Source organism: Solea solea, chromosome 3, assembly GCF_958295425.1.
Source record: "Solea solea chromosome 3, fSolSol10.1, whole genome shotgun sequence".
NCBI lineage: Eukaryota > Metazoa > Chordata > Actinopteri > Pleuronectiformes > Soleidae > Solea > Solea solea.
Genome location: NC_081136.1, coordinates 8,013,965 through 8,028,680, shown reverse-complemented (window position 1 = coordinate 8,028,680; position 14,716 = coordinate 8,013,965). Strand labels below are relative to the sequence as shown.

The 14,716-nt window shown below is 42.6% G+C and overlaps 1 protein-coding gene across 15 annotated transcripts in view; it reads left to right on the top strand.

Annotated features, from left to right (window-relative positions):
- nrxn2b (neurexin 2b) overlaps positions 1 to 14,716 on the top strand; it is a 504,397-nt gene that overhangs the window by 479,760 nt on the left and 9,921 nt on the right. For all 15 annotated transcript variants that reach the window (XM_058626079.1, XM_058626077.1, XM_058626088.1 and 12 more), the window contains 2 exons: positions 6,532 to 6,857; positions 13,241 to 13,319. In XM_058626079.1, the coding sequence (XP_058482062.1) occupies positions 6,532 to 6,857; positions 13,241 to 13,319 (405 nt within the window). The remainder of the gene's footprint in view (positions 1 to 6,531; positions 6,858 to 13,240; positions 13,320 to 14,716) is intronic.

Below are 14,716 nucleotides of genomic sequence, written 5' to 3'. Positions count from 1 at the left end.
AATCCTGTCATCCCCCTCTCCCCTTGTCCCTCCCTCCGTGCCCTCACTCTGTCTCTTTAACATTCTATCCTCATGAAGGCTCGCTCTCTCCCCCTATCCTTCTCTGTCTGTCATCCTCCCTCGCTACTGTCATTTCTCATGTCCCCATTCTCGCAGTCCCTGTCCAACCCCTCTTTCTTTATTGTTTCTCCAGTAACTTTTGAATAGATAAATAAGGGAGCTGCAAAGAAAAGGTTTTTCACGATTTACATCGGGGTCTCAAACTTAAGCCCAACCCTTTTTTAGAGGCAACTATTAGTAATTCCATCGTGATGTTGCAATAACAATATTTGTGTCAATAGTCCACAAAATTTCAAAATAAAGGTGTTTTGTTTTAACATGCGACAATATATGCAGTAGTTTTACAATAAAAACATATTTATGATGCTAATTGAATCTATTCATCAATGCATAAATAACTCACTATAAATTGAACTTGACTGTTTTAGGCGTCTGATTAACATGACACTAGGGCGGTTATTAGATTAGTCGCAGATCACTTTTAAAATGATTTTAATTTGCATCGCACAACACTATTAACAGTGTGAAGCAAATCTTCCAAGTGTATCTTGATTGTAAAGCAAATGAACACAAGAAAGGCATTTACTTTATGACCTTCTCATTTCAATTAAAATCTAAAGACGCACAAGCAGTCTGAGGTAACACGATGTAAAAAGGAGGTTTCTGTTTCATACAGCCGGTGTATTATTGTAGAGCAGATGAATAATGATAATAGTAATATTAATGCATTTTATTTATAAGCACGTTTCAAACACTCAAGGACACTTTATAGAGGCAAGCAATAAAAAAACAGGACGACACAGTAAACGGAAAAAGGAGTAAAGAATGAATCGGGGCTGCATAACGTAAATGGCGATTCTGTAACACGGAGAAGCAGCAGAATTATTTCTCGCCGTCTCTCAGCAGCTGTGGCTTCGCTCATTTCGTTTTTTCACTTCCTAACGGAACAATTGATCCACAGTCTTTTTTTTTTTCCTAAAGTCCCATTGTCTTCCAGTTTGTTTGCTTTTTGTCGCAAATGCCACACAAAGATCATCAGCTGTTTTTTAACAGTGTAACACCAACTGACTCTCCCCTCAGGCTCCTATACACTTTTTTTTTAAACGTAACACGTTGGCGCCGGCTCTGGATTCATCACAATTAACGCTGACAGGCTTGAAACCCTGTTGTTGTACTATCGTAAATGTCTGTCATAATGACTTCACATTGGGGACAGTAGGAGATAATTCATGTCTCCCTCTGTATTGATTACCTCGCAGCTATTAGGGTTGGGGGGTGTGCACACTTAATTCCACTGTGTATTATAAATGTAAAAATAGCCCCCCTCGCCCTGCTGCACAAGGTTCCGTGACGCGCAGGGGTCATTACCGCAATGATTTTGTGAGGAAATCGAAGTCGGAGCGCAGCTCTCGCGCCGGCCTCTAAGCCCCCCCGGGTGATCCGACCAAAAGCGAGTGTGATTGCAGAAGATGGCGCCTTTTAGAAATAGTCGTGACTGCTTTCATTTACCCACATGAGCCATCCAAGCATCAAATTGTAGCATATCTGAAGTCTGATAAAGGAATTGGCAGGAAAAAGACACATATTACTTTATCGATATTCATCTTTCTTAGCGTTTAAATTAGCAGTGTATTTCATATAAGTGATATTAGAGCGCTCAGCCCTTCCCCGGGCTTCTCCACTTCCACCGTGTTTCTACGTATATCCTTTCACTCACCAGTGCTATTTTTTCCTGTTCTGCTTTGTTGTGACAAATTTTTGAGGGGCACTGTGTGTGCCTTTTATTTCCCCCTATGGATTTCATAAGAACATGTTCTATGCATTTAAATGTAATAGGAACTGACAGAGTTAGGAGAGCCGCACAGATCCGACAGAGGAACATTGCACAGAATCCCCTCTGAAGACGGATAGAAAGAAAGAATTTTGATTGCTGTGACATTTCTGGAGATTCTTTGCTTGCCCCAGGAAGAGCTGTAAGAACACGTATTAAATTTTCATCCAGCACTATCATTACATCGAGACTGTAATTTAGGTTTTGTCCAATTCCCACGGGCAAGGTGAACTGTTTTTTGCAAATCCAGGCCTCATATTATCAAAGTACACTATTATCGCGCGGCAAAACTAGAAAAGTGCCCTGGATGGGGCCAAGGTAGTGCTTCAGCCTTGTGTGTGAGGTGATGATGAAACCCTCCTCTTCCTCTAACTTAGAAAAACAGCAAAATCTCTGCTCCTGTCAAGTGAGGAGGAGAAAAAATAAATATATAATCTTCCCTGAAAACAAACGACTGAGCTGGAACAAATCTCTTGAAATTCTTTATTGAAAGAGTGTAGAAAGTGTCACACAGTCACATTGCCTGCCAGTATTTGTTTGCTTGAAGGACAACATCTGGCATATTTGTTTGATTTTTCTCTCACCCTTTTGTATGTTAATACCTTTACAAAGCTGAAACCATGCCTTTTTTAGCCTTTGTCTCCACATAATAAGCATCGCGACTGCAGTCGGCATTGTTCCCCTCATCCGATGTCACCTGTGACCGAAAAATATTTTTCAATCAAATTTTATAATTGTCCTCGAGCCTGGACGAAACACTATATTCCTGTATATTCACGTGCGTAGCCATATGGCTCAGCCTTAGCTGGTAGATTGTCGAGCAAATAAACGGACACAGAACGCTAGATCAGGCTCTAGTTGATCAGTTCAGTACCTGCGGCGGCTCATTGCAGGAGCCCGATCATTCCAGTCACTGCACTGTGGTTAATTGAGGCTTTGTGTACAGCTTTGAATGTGTGTTATAATGATGGGCTGGCTGCTTGCTACCCACATATCCCAAACCCTCATCCCCCTGCCAGACGCCCTCCCCGCATCCACAAACGTCTGCCCATTAAATGCCGATCACCTTAAGAGCCCAGGGGAGGGAGATGAGGCTGCAGCCACCCCCGCTTCTCCAAATTGTTCCGACAGACCCTCATCAATGTGCAGACCCCGTGTGCCGGGCTGTCTACTGCGCACAAAAACACACACAAATGTAAATAATTGTGAGGCCAACACACACTCGTTGAAAGGCCAACTATCACACACAGAAAGGTCATTTCCCTGACATATTTCATAAGTTATTATACACACACACACACATCTTCATCTCTGCAGCGGTGCAATATCCAACTCCCGTCATTTAAAGGAATCTGATTGCTTGTCCTCTTTTCCCCACCCATCCGCCGCACTCGCACCGGCCACTAAAATTGGCTCCAAATCCGCACGTCACTTTTGATTTGACCTGGCAGACCCCGAAACAATAACTTCATCAGGCCCTGTTAGTGGCTCATTCTGAGCAGACAGCTACAAAAACAAACACTGATTTCTCCTCATTTAGTCTAGAGGGCACCTTTCTTCTGTCCCCCCCCCCCACCCCCCTGTCTCCCTCTTGCATTGTCACCTGCAGGTTTAAGTAGGTCACCCCACACAGATGTTGAAATCCTGAAAGAAATATGTCACAAAATGCTGACGCAAGTACACCAACCTTTCTTTATTGCTAGTCCGCCGCCCACCGTGGACCCACTTTGCACCGTCATCATAAGCCACTCGCCAAAGTAGATTGTTTCTGTCAGTCAGTTCTCTTGCACCTTTTTTTTTTATTATTATTATTTCTGCATAAAAATCTAAAATTTAAACAAGTTGTATTGCATTTTAATGGAAACCTGATTACTGTGTCTCAAATAATGCGTCACTCCTCCAGACTGAACTGTGTTTCAACTTCTGAAGTTGGACACTTGTTCTGTAGAGAACAATTGCGCTGTTTGGAACCTAAAACATATGAACACATGCGTCCTCAACATGTCCTATGTCTTCCCTCCACAATCCAGAGGAGAGCAGGGGCCGACTGGGGCTGCTTGAAATGGGAGAGACCCTGTGGGCTGATGTGGTGGTTTGTGTCCTCTGGTCAAGGACACTGACTGGGTCGGGTGGGGTGGTTTTCATTTCTGAGCGTGACCCTGCCTCTGGTCCCAATCTCAATGTTCCCCTCTCTGTCTATGCACACGAGTGCAGTTTTTCTCCTGTATTTTCCAATGCCGATGTCCACAATCTGTCTTCCCCGTTCCTCCCAGTTATTGCTGGATCCCTCCCACACCAAACAAGCTAAGTGTTGCGATAATAGAGTGAGACTCAACTATCATGTCAACAGTGCATATGCCAGACATTAAGTCTCATTATAAAGTTAGGAGACTGGAGCTGGGTCCCCCGCGGGCCCCTGATGGGCCTAATGATCTGATAATGGGATGACACGTGTAATGGTCCATCTCAGTGGGATAGATTTATCTCTCCAGCTCGTGTGTAGAAAATTTACTGACACACACACACACACACACACACGCACGGGCTGAATGTGCAGTTTTTACACCTACAGCCACACACACACACACATGCATGTGCGTTAATAGTGTTTTAATAGTAATATTTGTTTGATTAAGCCACCCACATACATCGGGACAAGTGCATCCATGTAAATGAGCGTAAATCATTATCACGATGATGAAGCACTCTCTCAGCTCTCTTTATTAAAAACAATTGGAGCCGGGGTCTCTCTCTCCTCCGTCTCCATGGTGAAGAGGAGAAGGCAACAGCAACATGCCATAATAAACACCAATATATTAATATCTTGACATGAGACGAGAAATGATCGGTCATTTTTTGGATATTGTCATTTTATCCAGCCGTTTAATCAAATAATATGATATTACCGATGTCCAATTTAGTGTAAATTTAAACTCTTGTTCAAGTTTCAACCTAATTATTTATGTTACAGCAGAATTTGAGCATATTTACTGTTTCGTACACATGTAGCTATCCTTAAACATAAAAAAAAAAGAATACAGCTACAATACAGAGATTATTGTAATGTTTAAGGTAGATCAATGTTTTTATTGTTATTTGACAATTTAGAATCAAGGTTTAATCTTTGGAATAAGCGAGTAAATAAAATGAGTATAATGTGATTGCTTTCCTTCCTCCTAATTAGTCACTGAAATAAGTTTCCAAAGTTGTTTTATGTAAATATGTAAATATGTAAATTCATCTCTTCACATTTTGAACCTGGAAGACTCTCCGCCGGTGTTCTTTTTATTTAACTCGTCACATGCTGTACGTCCTCCCCAAAACGCTACAAACAGATGTTTGTTTTGAACCAAAGCCTCAGACGAAAAAAACTTTCCATGAGCTCAGAGATATATTGAGACATATCGGAGCATAGACGGAAAAATATCTAGATATTTATATACGCCGCATCAGCCAGCCGTGCATGCACACGTACAGAGAAACACACACGTACTCCCTGGGACAGAGGGGTCTCTTGTTTCTGCAGCCTGACATCACGAGAAAGTCTATATTTCACTCACGAATGCACACATTAGTGTGGTATACCTTTCACAAACACACTGGCTCTTTCCTTACACGGATTGATTAATCCATAATAAAAGCTTTTTGCCTCCCCCCCCCGTCCCTCTCCTCCAGTAATTACCTCATCAGATCTGTTTTTAACCCACATCCTTTCAACAGTGTCCCACAGTAATACTCGCCCGCCCCTCTACCCTCCCTCACCGCCTGCCCCCTCGCAATCCACGCCGTTACTCGTATAACAGGAAATAGGGGTCGAAGTTTTGCGTCGGTCCGAGTGGCAAGGTGGGATGTCCCAGAGGAGAGACGGGATGGAAATATGAGTCTGAATAAAAACCTCAACTGACATCGGCTGAAGGAAAATACAAGGAGAAAAACTACACCACACACACACACACACACACATTTAGCACAAGTCCTGGTAACACATTAGTATTGGACCCTGGTTAAATGGTCGACCCTGTCCTCCCTTCATCCATCTATCCATCGGAATGAATGGTAATGACCACAGAGAAGCTGCTGAATTAAACATTTCCCTCCATTGAGGAGCCTATATTCCTTCTTTGGAGAGCAGAAGGGGCGACATTTTTTTTTTTTTCTGCTGGCAGAGGTACTTTATCATTGTGCAGCGCAGGTACATCCGAGGTCAATGCCACAGACCTAGCATTGTTCTAATACATTCCATCTCGGGGCAAATGAGATGCATTCCGTGGTGAACTTTAAGTCTGAGGGTCAAGCCGCGACTGCCCGTGCAATCTATTTGACTGTCAGATTCCGGATGCCTTTCTGGAAAAGTGGCACGTCCCCAGCGCCGTAACGGCTGCAGCTGCAGCAACCCAGGGTCCAATCTCTCTAAAGTGTTACTCAGGAAATCCCATGTGATGGAAACGGTCCCTCTATATCCCTTGTTTCACACTGTGTACTACTTTGTGTTTCATGTGGAAGCTCACCCAGAGACCATGACTCATTTATATTCTCTGCCTTTTTCTCTCTTCCCATCCTTCCACGGTTTCTCTTCTCTGCCTCTCCCTCTCTCCCCTTCCATCTCTCTGTCCCTTCTACTCGTCTCTCTCTCACATCAGGTCGCCAGCTGACGATCTTCAACAGCCAGGCGTTCATCAAAATTGGTGGTAGCGCGGAGACGGGGCGCCACTTTCAGGGCCAGATCTCAGGTCTGTACTACAACGGCCTGCAGGTGCTAAAACTGGCCGCTGAGGGCGACCCCAACGTCCAGACGCACGGCAACCTGCGGCTGGTGGGTGACGTGCCCTCTGTGCTCACCACGGACACCACCTCCACCACGCCACTGGCTGACATGTCCACCACGATCATGGAGACGACCACCACCATGGCCACGACCACCACTCGCAAGCAGCGCTCGCCCACCATGAGGGACAGTGTGACACAGGTGAGCGAGTGATCCGAGTCTGTGTACGCGACTCGTACACAGTGAAGTAAACGCGGCCTTTCATTTTAATTGGACTACCGTTCTTGTTCCAGTGCACAAACACTAGTGGGGAATTGATTCATTCAATGGAGTGCGTCCACCTCCACTACACTAAGTGGCGATACACCCCCACCCCCCGTTTTTGCTTGTTTACAGTTTAGCTGGCAGTTAGTTGTTACCATGTGGAGCTCTGCCATCCATGAACTTAGACATATTTGATCCTTTAAGCTGACCGAGCATAAAATCGGCCTTCTCGTCATTCCAAACAGTGCAGCAGCCTGAATTTGTCTACATTCTTATTCTGACTGTTGTCTTCCTCTTCTAGGTCAGCTGTACTCCTAATGAATGTAAACATACACTAGTAATTTGACACCCAACCACTTTGTGTTAGTCCAACTTTGAGTAATTTGATTCCGTACAATTTCAGAAACCACTTGAACATGTCAGACTACATCAGTGATTGCATTTTTCTCTTCTAATGTCATGTGAACCGTCTGTGTGGCTCACAAAAGAACAATTTCTGGCTGAGAGAAGGCTGCTGTTTGAATAACTGAGCCAGCGCATTGTGATGAAACCTTGCTCATCCCTTGTAATTGGCTTCCTAAAGTTCCTGCAAAATCTCAAAACTGCTGAGAACAACATTTGAAAAGATTAAACGGCATAGTGAAGTAACCAGATGACCTTCCCCGGACAAGTAGGCGCGCATTTCAGACGGAATCCTCCTTCAGCTGCAAGGTCAAACTGTGTATCTCCGCCCCGCAGCCGTGCTCCGATGCTCCATCAGCCTCCAGCTTGAGAGGCAACTTTGTGCGGCTGCTCCTATTAAACCAATCAGCACAGTAATTTTGAATTGCTCTGAGAAGATATGGCTGACTAAACCCCAAGACGCGGTAGGCTGCTGGAAAATTACAGCACGTCCACGCAGATCAACAAAAGCTGGAGGAGGAGAGGAACATAATTAAAAGGAGCTCCTGCTGCAGCTACAGCACAACGACGTAGGGTGTCGTGAACTTGTATTGACGTCTCTCTTTCTCATGCATGTGAAAGGATGTGATTTATGGCCACTGCTGGCACAGTTAGCAACAGTCAGCAAACGGTAGAGAAGTGAGGTGGGTCGACCAGGTCCACCGCCAATAAAGGCCTTAATAACGGTCAGCAGGTGTTCATGTAAGCAGGGAGGTAACATGATCCAGTCCACACCCGCTGTGTGCTGCAGTACATTTTTTTAAAAGTCTAATCCAGGTCATTGACGCACGCTTCTCTTCCGTGTCAATGTTGGATGTAATATTACAACAGCAATTTTCCACATTATTGTAATCACTCTGACATAGAAGTACTTGAAAGCGCCTCTCTTTAAAAGCCGTCCTTTTCATTCTTTGAACTTCCAGCTCTCCGACAAACTTTGATGATGTTGCTGGAAGCACAAAGACAAGGTGCCAATTACCAGTGTTTCTCGCGCTCCTATGTGTTCATTAGTGCGATTCCGTGTCCACCGAAGCTTATCTGCAATCAGTCAGCGAGCCGCGTCGTCTGTTCCCCGTCAACCGTGATCAGTGGACGTGGAATAGATTAAGACGCGCTCGCGTCCCGTTTGCAACATGTCAAACCTCGGCAGTTTGTGTGCGCTCAGTGTCCCGTCGTGTTCATTTTTGAAGAAACGCGGTGGTGCCAATTAGTGCGGCCTTAAGTTGAGGCTGTCGATGGCACTGGAATCGAGTGTGTAGTTCAGAACACTTCCTATAGCAAAGAAACCCAAATGTTCAACTCCATTCCTTAAAAACATGTTTAAACAGGTTTTTCATCAGTTGGAATTTATTTCTGGAGTTTATTTGAACCATAAAAGTGCCAGAAAATGTCCTGTAAGCAAGTGCTTTTGCCCATTTTCCTAGAATGACTTTAAATATCTGGCAGTAATTTACAATTTCCTGCACGTTAAAGTAGTGTCTTAACAATTTGAAATGAAGAAAAACAAAAAGTTTTATTTAGGAAAAACACTGTACACCAGATTTTGCGTGTTAAAGTTGAAATTTGAATAGTACAACACATCTTTAAAGTAACATTTGTTTGAGTCTTTGTGTCAATGTCCAAAAACAATTTAACCCTATGGAGACTCTCTCCTCTCCGGTGACAAGGACGCTGATTGGCCTGCTTCCTGCAACAGTGCGAGTGAAATTCCCGTAATAACCCCACGTTGGCTTTGACGTGCAACGTCTCAGCTCTCAGAAACCGCTGGAATTTTTTTTCCGTTGCATAATTACGGTAATGCAAAATGTGTCTAAAAATAATGCCCGTGCATGTGATGTAGTGGTGAAAAAAAAAACACCAGTAGCAGAACAATTTCCCTTTTAGGGGCTTCAAGAAAATCCTCATCCTAATTTTAGTTTGAAAGAGGCTTTAGTTTTGTAACTAAGCCTGGTTATTTCTTGTTATGTTTTCTTTGAGTAAAAAGTGACAAAAGCCTCCATATGTGGAGCCTCTGTGCTCTGATGCCAGCTGACAAAAGATTTAACAGTACTTGTGGTTTTTTTAATGTGCACCCAAGCACTTCCTCTTTCAGTCATGGTTGAAGCTGAATTATAATTACAAGCAAGTTTTTTGAAAGTCCCATCTTCACACACCAGTTTAAAGTGTGCACATCTGGCAGGACTTGCTTTCAGTCGATGGTTTAGTGTTTGTGTGTCTTCGCTCCAGACACTAAGATGTCACATGAAGACATCCACTCGGTTCAATATCATATCTCTGGACTCCAGACATCTCGCCGGAAACATTCGTCCACATTCAGCGGTTTTAACAAGCTTTTACAGCGGCGGTCTGTAATGTGGATTGGCAGAGAAAGACGGCCGTGTTTGATAAGTCATCCGGAACCATTTTAGGATAGCAAAGACCTCTGAGTGTTGTCTGCCTCTCTGTTGTTACAAGCCTTAATGTGTCTTGCACTTGCTGAGAGATGATGTTTATATTTGGTCGTAAAAGAAAAAAAAAAGGAAGCCGAATCACACCTTTTTAAACGCTCTTTATTGCTTAGAATCTATTTTTTCCCCACCTAGGGCACGCGCATTCCAACAGCTTCTTCTTTATTGTTATGATTATTATTAGTATTATTAGTGTTATTGTTATGTACCTGGCTGAACATCGTATTGCCCAAAATAGCTTTGAGGGTTTGTGCTCGAGACTGAAGAGACATTTTCAATGAGTCACTCATCCGTGCACTTTCATTAGCAGAGAGATGATATTCATTTGTGCACTTAAAAAAGAAAATGTGAACGTGTGCGTAATACAGCTCATTCATGCAGGTGGTTCCAGACTGAGTAAACGTTTTATTATCTTAGCGTTTTTGTTGCCCTTTCAAACACGGTTCGCCATGGTTTGCAGTCTGTTGCGTTCAGCAAAGAAGCGTTCTATTGATTTTGAACAGCTGAGAGGCACCAGACAGTGTATGAAATCTATTACATTTGCAGTTCTAACCACTCAGTGTCTGTCTTTAGAAGAAAAAATCCTGCGATTCCCAGGAATGTAATGTTGTTTGTGTTGATATTTATGGCCACAATAGTTTAGCTTGTGGGTTGAAAGGGAAGGAAAGAATTGGTGTTTAGCGTCAGTGGCGTGGCAGACAAGCTCGCATTGGCATGAAATTGGTTGAATTGTTCGGGCTAAGAGATAAACAACGACGACAACTTTGCGAGAAATGTGGCGTTCTTTTAATTAAAAGTTATATTTACAAATCATATAATGGGGCATTTTGTTAATGTGCAGATTTATTTTCAAAAATAAATTGGATGGATTTCATTGACTATGGTGATTGCCTCACGGACATTGAAATAATTAAAACGGGAGCCCGCAGTTTCCTGTCATTATCTGAGTAAGCGCCGCGCTTCTCTGTTACATAACATCGAGGATTTGCTTTTGATAAAACATTTGAAACAGGAGCAGATAATGGCAGAACACCGCCTCCATTGATGTCCATGTTAGTCACTCTCTGTAATGTGTTAATGGTTATCATCTTTTATTTTATTTTTTTACCCCTTTATTTACTAATTTAGAGTGTGCAAACAAATAAAAAAAAAATAGACAGGTAAGAAGAACGAGAGGAGATGATGCAAAGCAAAACGGGACAAAAGCAGGCAGAACGAGCAAGGTCATTTAACTGAGGAAGTACTACTCAAGTTACAGTGAAAACATTATACATTATGTCAAAATAAACTGAAACAAAACACTTATTTGTTTATATTTCAGTCTACATTCATATTTTAAGGGTTATTCGGTATAAATCCATCACAGCAGGCTGTTGTTTCTAACAGGCTGTGGTGGTGCCGCCCGGATTAATTTTTTCTCCTGTCATAAAAATTGACATTGAGTATATACAAAGTCAAGAATCACACCTGTGCTTACTGCGATATACAGTGTATATCTATATATGTATATAAAACCTAGTCGCTGCCGTCCGTTGGCATGTATGTTTTGACGAAAATCAGTCAATCTGGTATTTATTAAAAGTGTAGTGGAGGAGTTCATTGACTAACTCGTCATTGATTGGTGACGCGACAGTCTTGTCTCAGTTTGTAGGCATCATATAGATGTGTCTCCTCCTCCCCTCCACCCACACAAGTGGAATCACTTGCCACCATGCTCCTGACGGACTATACCACATGTAGGGTTGTGCAATTGTTCGAAACATGTAGCTTGAGTCAAGATTTATACAATATACAAAATGTCCTAGTTATTTTAAGGTACATTTAAAAAAAAAAATAAAAAATTTTGATTTACTATTATAAAAAAAATTGGAAAATAATTTACCGAATTGACGTCGTGTGCTATTGAAGAAGGCCTGAAACTAGCGTTTGAGACCAGGAACGCCTCAGGAAAATGAACGGCGCTCATAAATCAAGTGAAAAGTAGAGTCATTTTCCAATACTCCAGTGAAGTCGCCCCCTAGTGGCTATTCAGTATATTCTCACTTCCTGACTGTCTTAACTGAAACCAGAAAGCCTCTTTCCAGTGTTGACGTCTATGCACCCACATAAGCATTAGTTATTTGGGTTGTGTATTGTATAATTGACTAAAAGCAACAGAGAAAGGCATAATAATTTGCAGTTGCAGCAGCTCAAACCAGTATCTTATTATGTGGTGTAATTTTGTGCTAGAGCAAACATGGTAATGACATTATAAATACCACAGTGGTCTAATAAATATCCCCAGCACAAGACAGAGCAGAGACGGGCCGGGGTGGCGTTGAAAGCAAGCAAGAAACTCAAATTTCAATTTCTCCAAAAGCTTTGAGCAACCCGCCACGGTGTCGCTTTGATCATAGTGGAATAATGCGCTTTGATGCTTAGAATAACAGATCTACCTTTTGATGTGTGTGGGGTGTGTGATTTTTTTTTTTTTTTTCTTCCCTCTTCTTTACTTCTTGATAGTGTGGGTTTCCATGAAACTATTGGAGTCATCACTTCTCTTCACTCTGACCCAGATTTAGTGTCAGGATGTTATAAAACTAACATCACAAGCTACGCCTGTGCTGCTGCTGCTGCTGCTGCTGCCGTCTTAAGTCTTCAATCGAGAGCGCTCCCCGGTGTTTGTGAGCACATTGTTTGGATGGATGCGATGTTCCAAAGTTGTAGATTTCGTTTAAAGGAAAATAACTAAAGTTTTGACCAGGCAAAAAGGAATTGTTCTTACAAATTAGCACTAGCATCTCATGTGCTGATGATTGTATGTATATGTGCTGTCAGTCATGATGTTGTATTATTATTATTATTATTATTATTATTATACTATTATAATCTTTCTGAGAACAACTCAAATTAAATAGATTGTCTCTGTGGTCAAATGTGCAGGAATTTTGAGTTTGAGACAAATTTGGGGCGCAGCTGCTTTAAAGGAACAATGCAAATAAATAAGAAATGCAAATCAGTGAAGTATTTTGAAAAGTATCTTTCAAGTGACTCGAAGTTCAAAGTTAGCACTACAGTGAAGCACTTCCTGTCTCACTACTGTCATTTACCGAGTGAAAACCTGGTATTTGTAGTCTTAAAACACCACCGCTATATTTCATAGCTATTACAACATGTGAACACCTAAATCATTTTGGGGTGGTTGCCGGTTCCTCGGCTGTGCTTGCTAAGGTGAAAAAGAAAATCTGTAAATTTGGATTTAATAGCACGACGAAAGATTCAACTTCAACCTTCCAAAGTCTGCCTCACTGTGCTTCATTAGCTCGTGTAAAAAGTAGCTATCATTAGAGCCAGAGGTCTTCACTTAATCCTTTTATTCCTTGTACCCTCCAGACAAATAAAATGTGTTCTGACTCCTTGTGTCCTTCTCCCTTCCCGTTTCTGTTCTTCCAGAATGCAGATGACCTTTTGGTAGCATCAGCTGAGTGTCCTAGCGATGACGAAGATTTGGAGGAGTGTGAGCCTGGAAATGGTGAGTCAACTCAGGGGGTTCTGTCTTCATTGTACTTGGTGTCCAAACACAATGTGTAGCTTTGAATTTCAAGCAGACTTTGCCTCGATAGACCAATGCTGTGTCCCTTGCTCCACCTGTGTGTGACATCTGGTCACTGCACAGTCTTCTGTATGCAGCTGTGATTGGCCACACGTGTAACCCTCCAACCTCCTTTCTTATTGGTTTTCAAAGCAGCAGTGTTGAGCACTGCGGGTCCGTCGAGTGCTCGGCCAAATGGTTTTTATCTGGCATTTCCCCGGCTGTTGCACTGATCTCCTGCCCAAACTGTAACAAGACAAGACAGTTTCAATGCGGAAATGCAGCCTGTCCTGCGCGGAGCACAGCTGTAGGCTGGCAGACCCGCCGGCCGAGACCCTGTCAGTGTGAACAGTGGGTCAGCCGACATTCTGACACCGTGACAGAGGGTGAAAGTTAAAGGCCACATGTTTCAGTCCCCGCCGCTGCGCTCACAAACTGCCAAGAAGCACACAGAAAAGAGGGGGTGCGATTCAAATCACTGCTGCCACTAAAGGAGCAACTCACAAAACAAGAAGAGGTTTATGATTTAATGATATCTTGTCTCTATCTCTGATAAGATGTTTCTTGTTAAATGGCTTTACAGGTTTAACTCTGATCCATCACTGAAACAGTGGCAATAATCATATATACACACAATGACAGCAACTTCTGTAATTATGACAATAACATCTGCAATGCGAGAAATCAAAGGAAATGCATTATAAATGCACATTTGATTAGCAGTTTACTGCGAAAGGCAAGGCGGTTTCATTTATAGAGCACTTTTCAGTCACGACACAGAAGGTGCTGTACAGCACAACATTTAAAAACAACACAGAGACAAGATTGTGTGAAATCAACACAAAATAAATAAATTACAAACTATAACAAATTGTTCAACGGAGCATAAAATAACTTAAAATAATATACCTCCAGGATTTGCACACACAATCAGTGAAACATGCTCAATTGTTTGAACGGTTGGGGAAAAGTGGTGGAAACTACATGTTATAGTGAATGTGTGAATAGCAGGCTTTCTTGATTATAGCCATGAGTATGTGAGGAGAACCTGACGTGAACTTCTTGTCGAGAAACTCAAGTATAGCATTCTCATGTGGTCGATGTAGGTGGTTTGGACCGAAATAGAGGCTCAATTTCCTTCTTATCGAAAGCAGAAATGAAAGTTTTTCCGTGGATGTTATTAATCTCCTGTGGGGACACGCAACTCTCCCTCTCTCTTGCTGCCTCCCTCCCCTCCCCTACCTCTCCCTCTCATGCCCACACAAACACACATACAGCGGCAGACACACTTCCCCTTCCAGACAGACACTTGTGTCTCTTGCTCTGTGGGTGTGAAG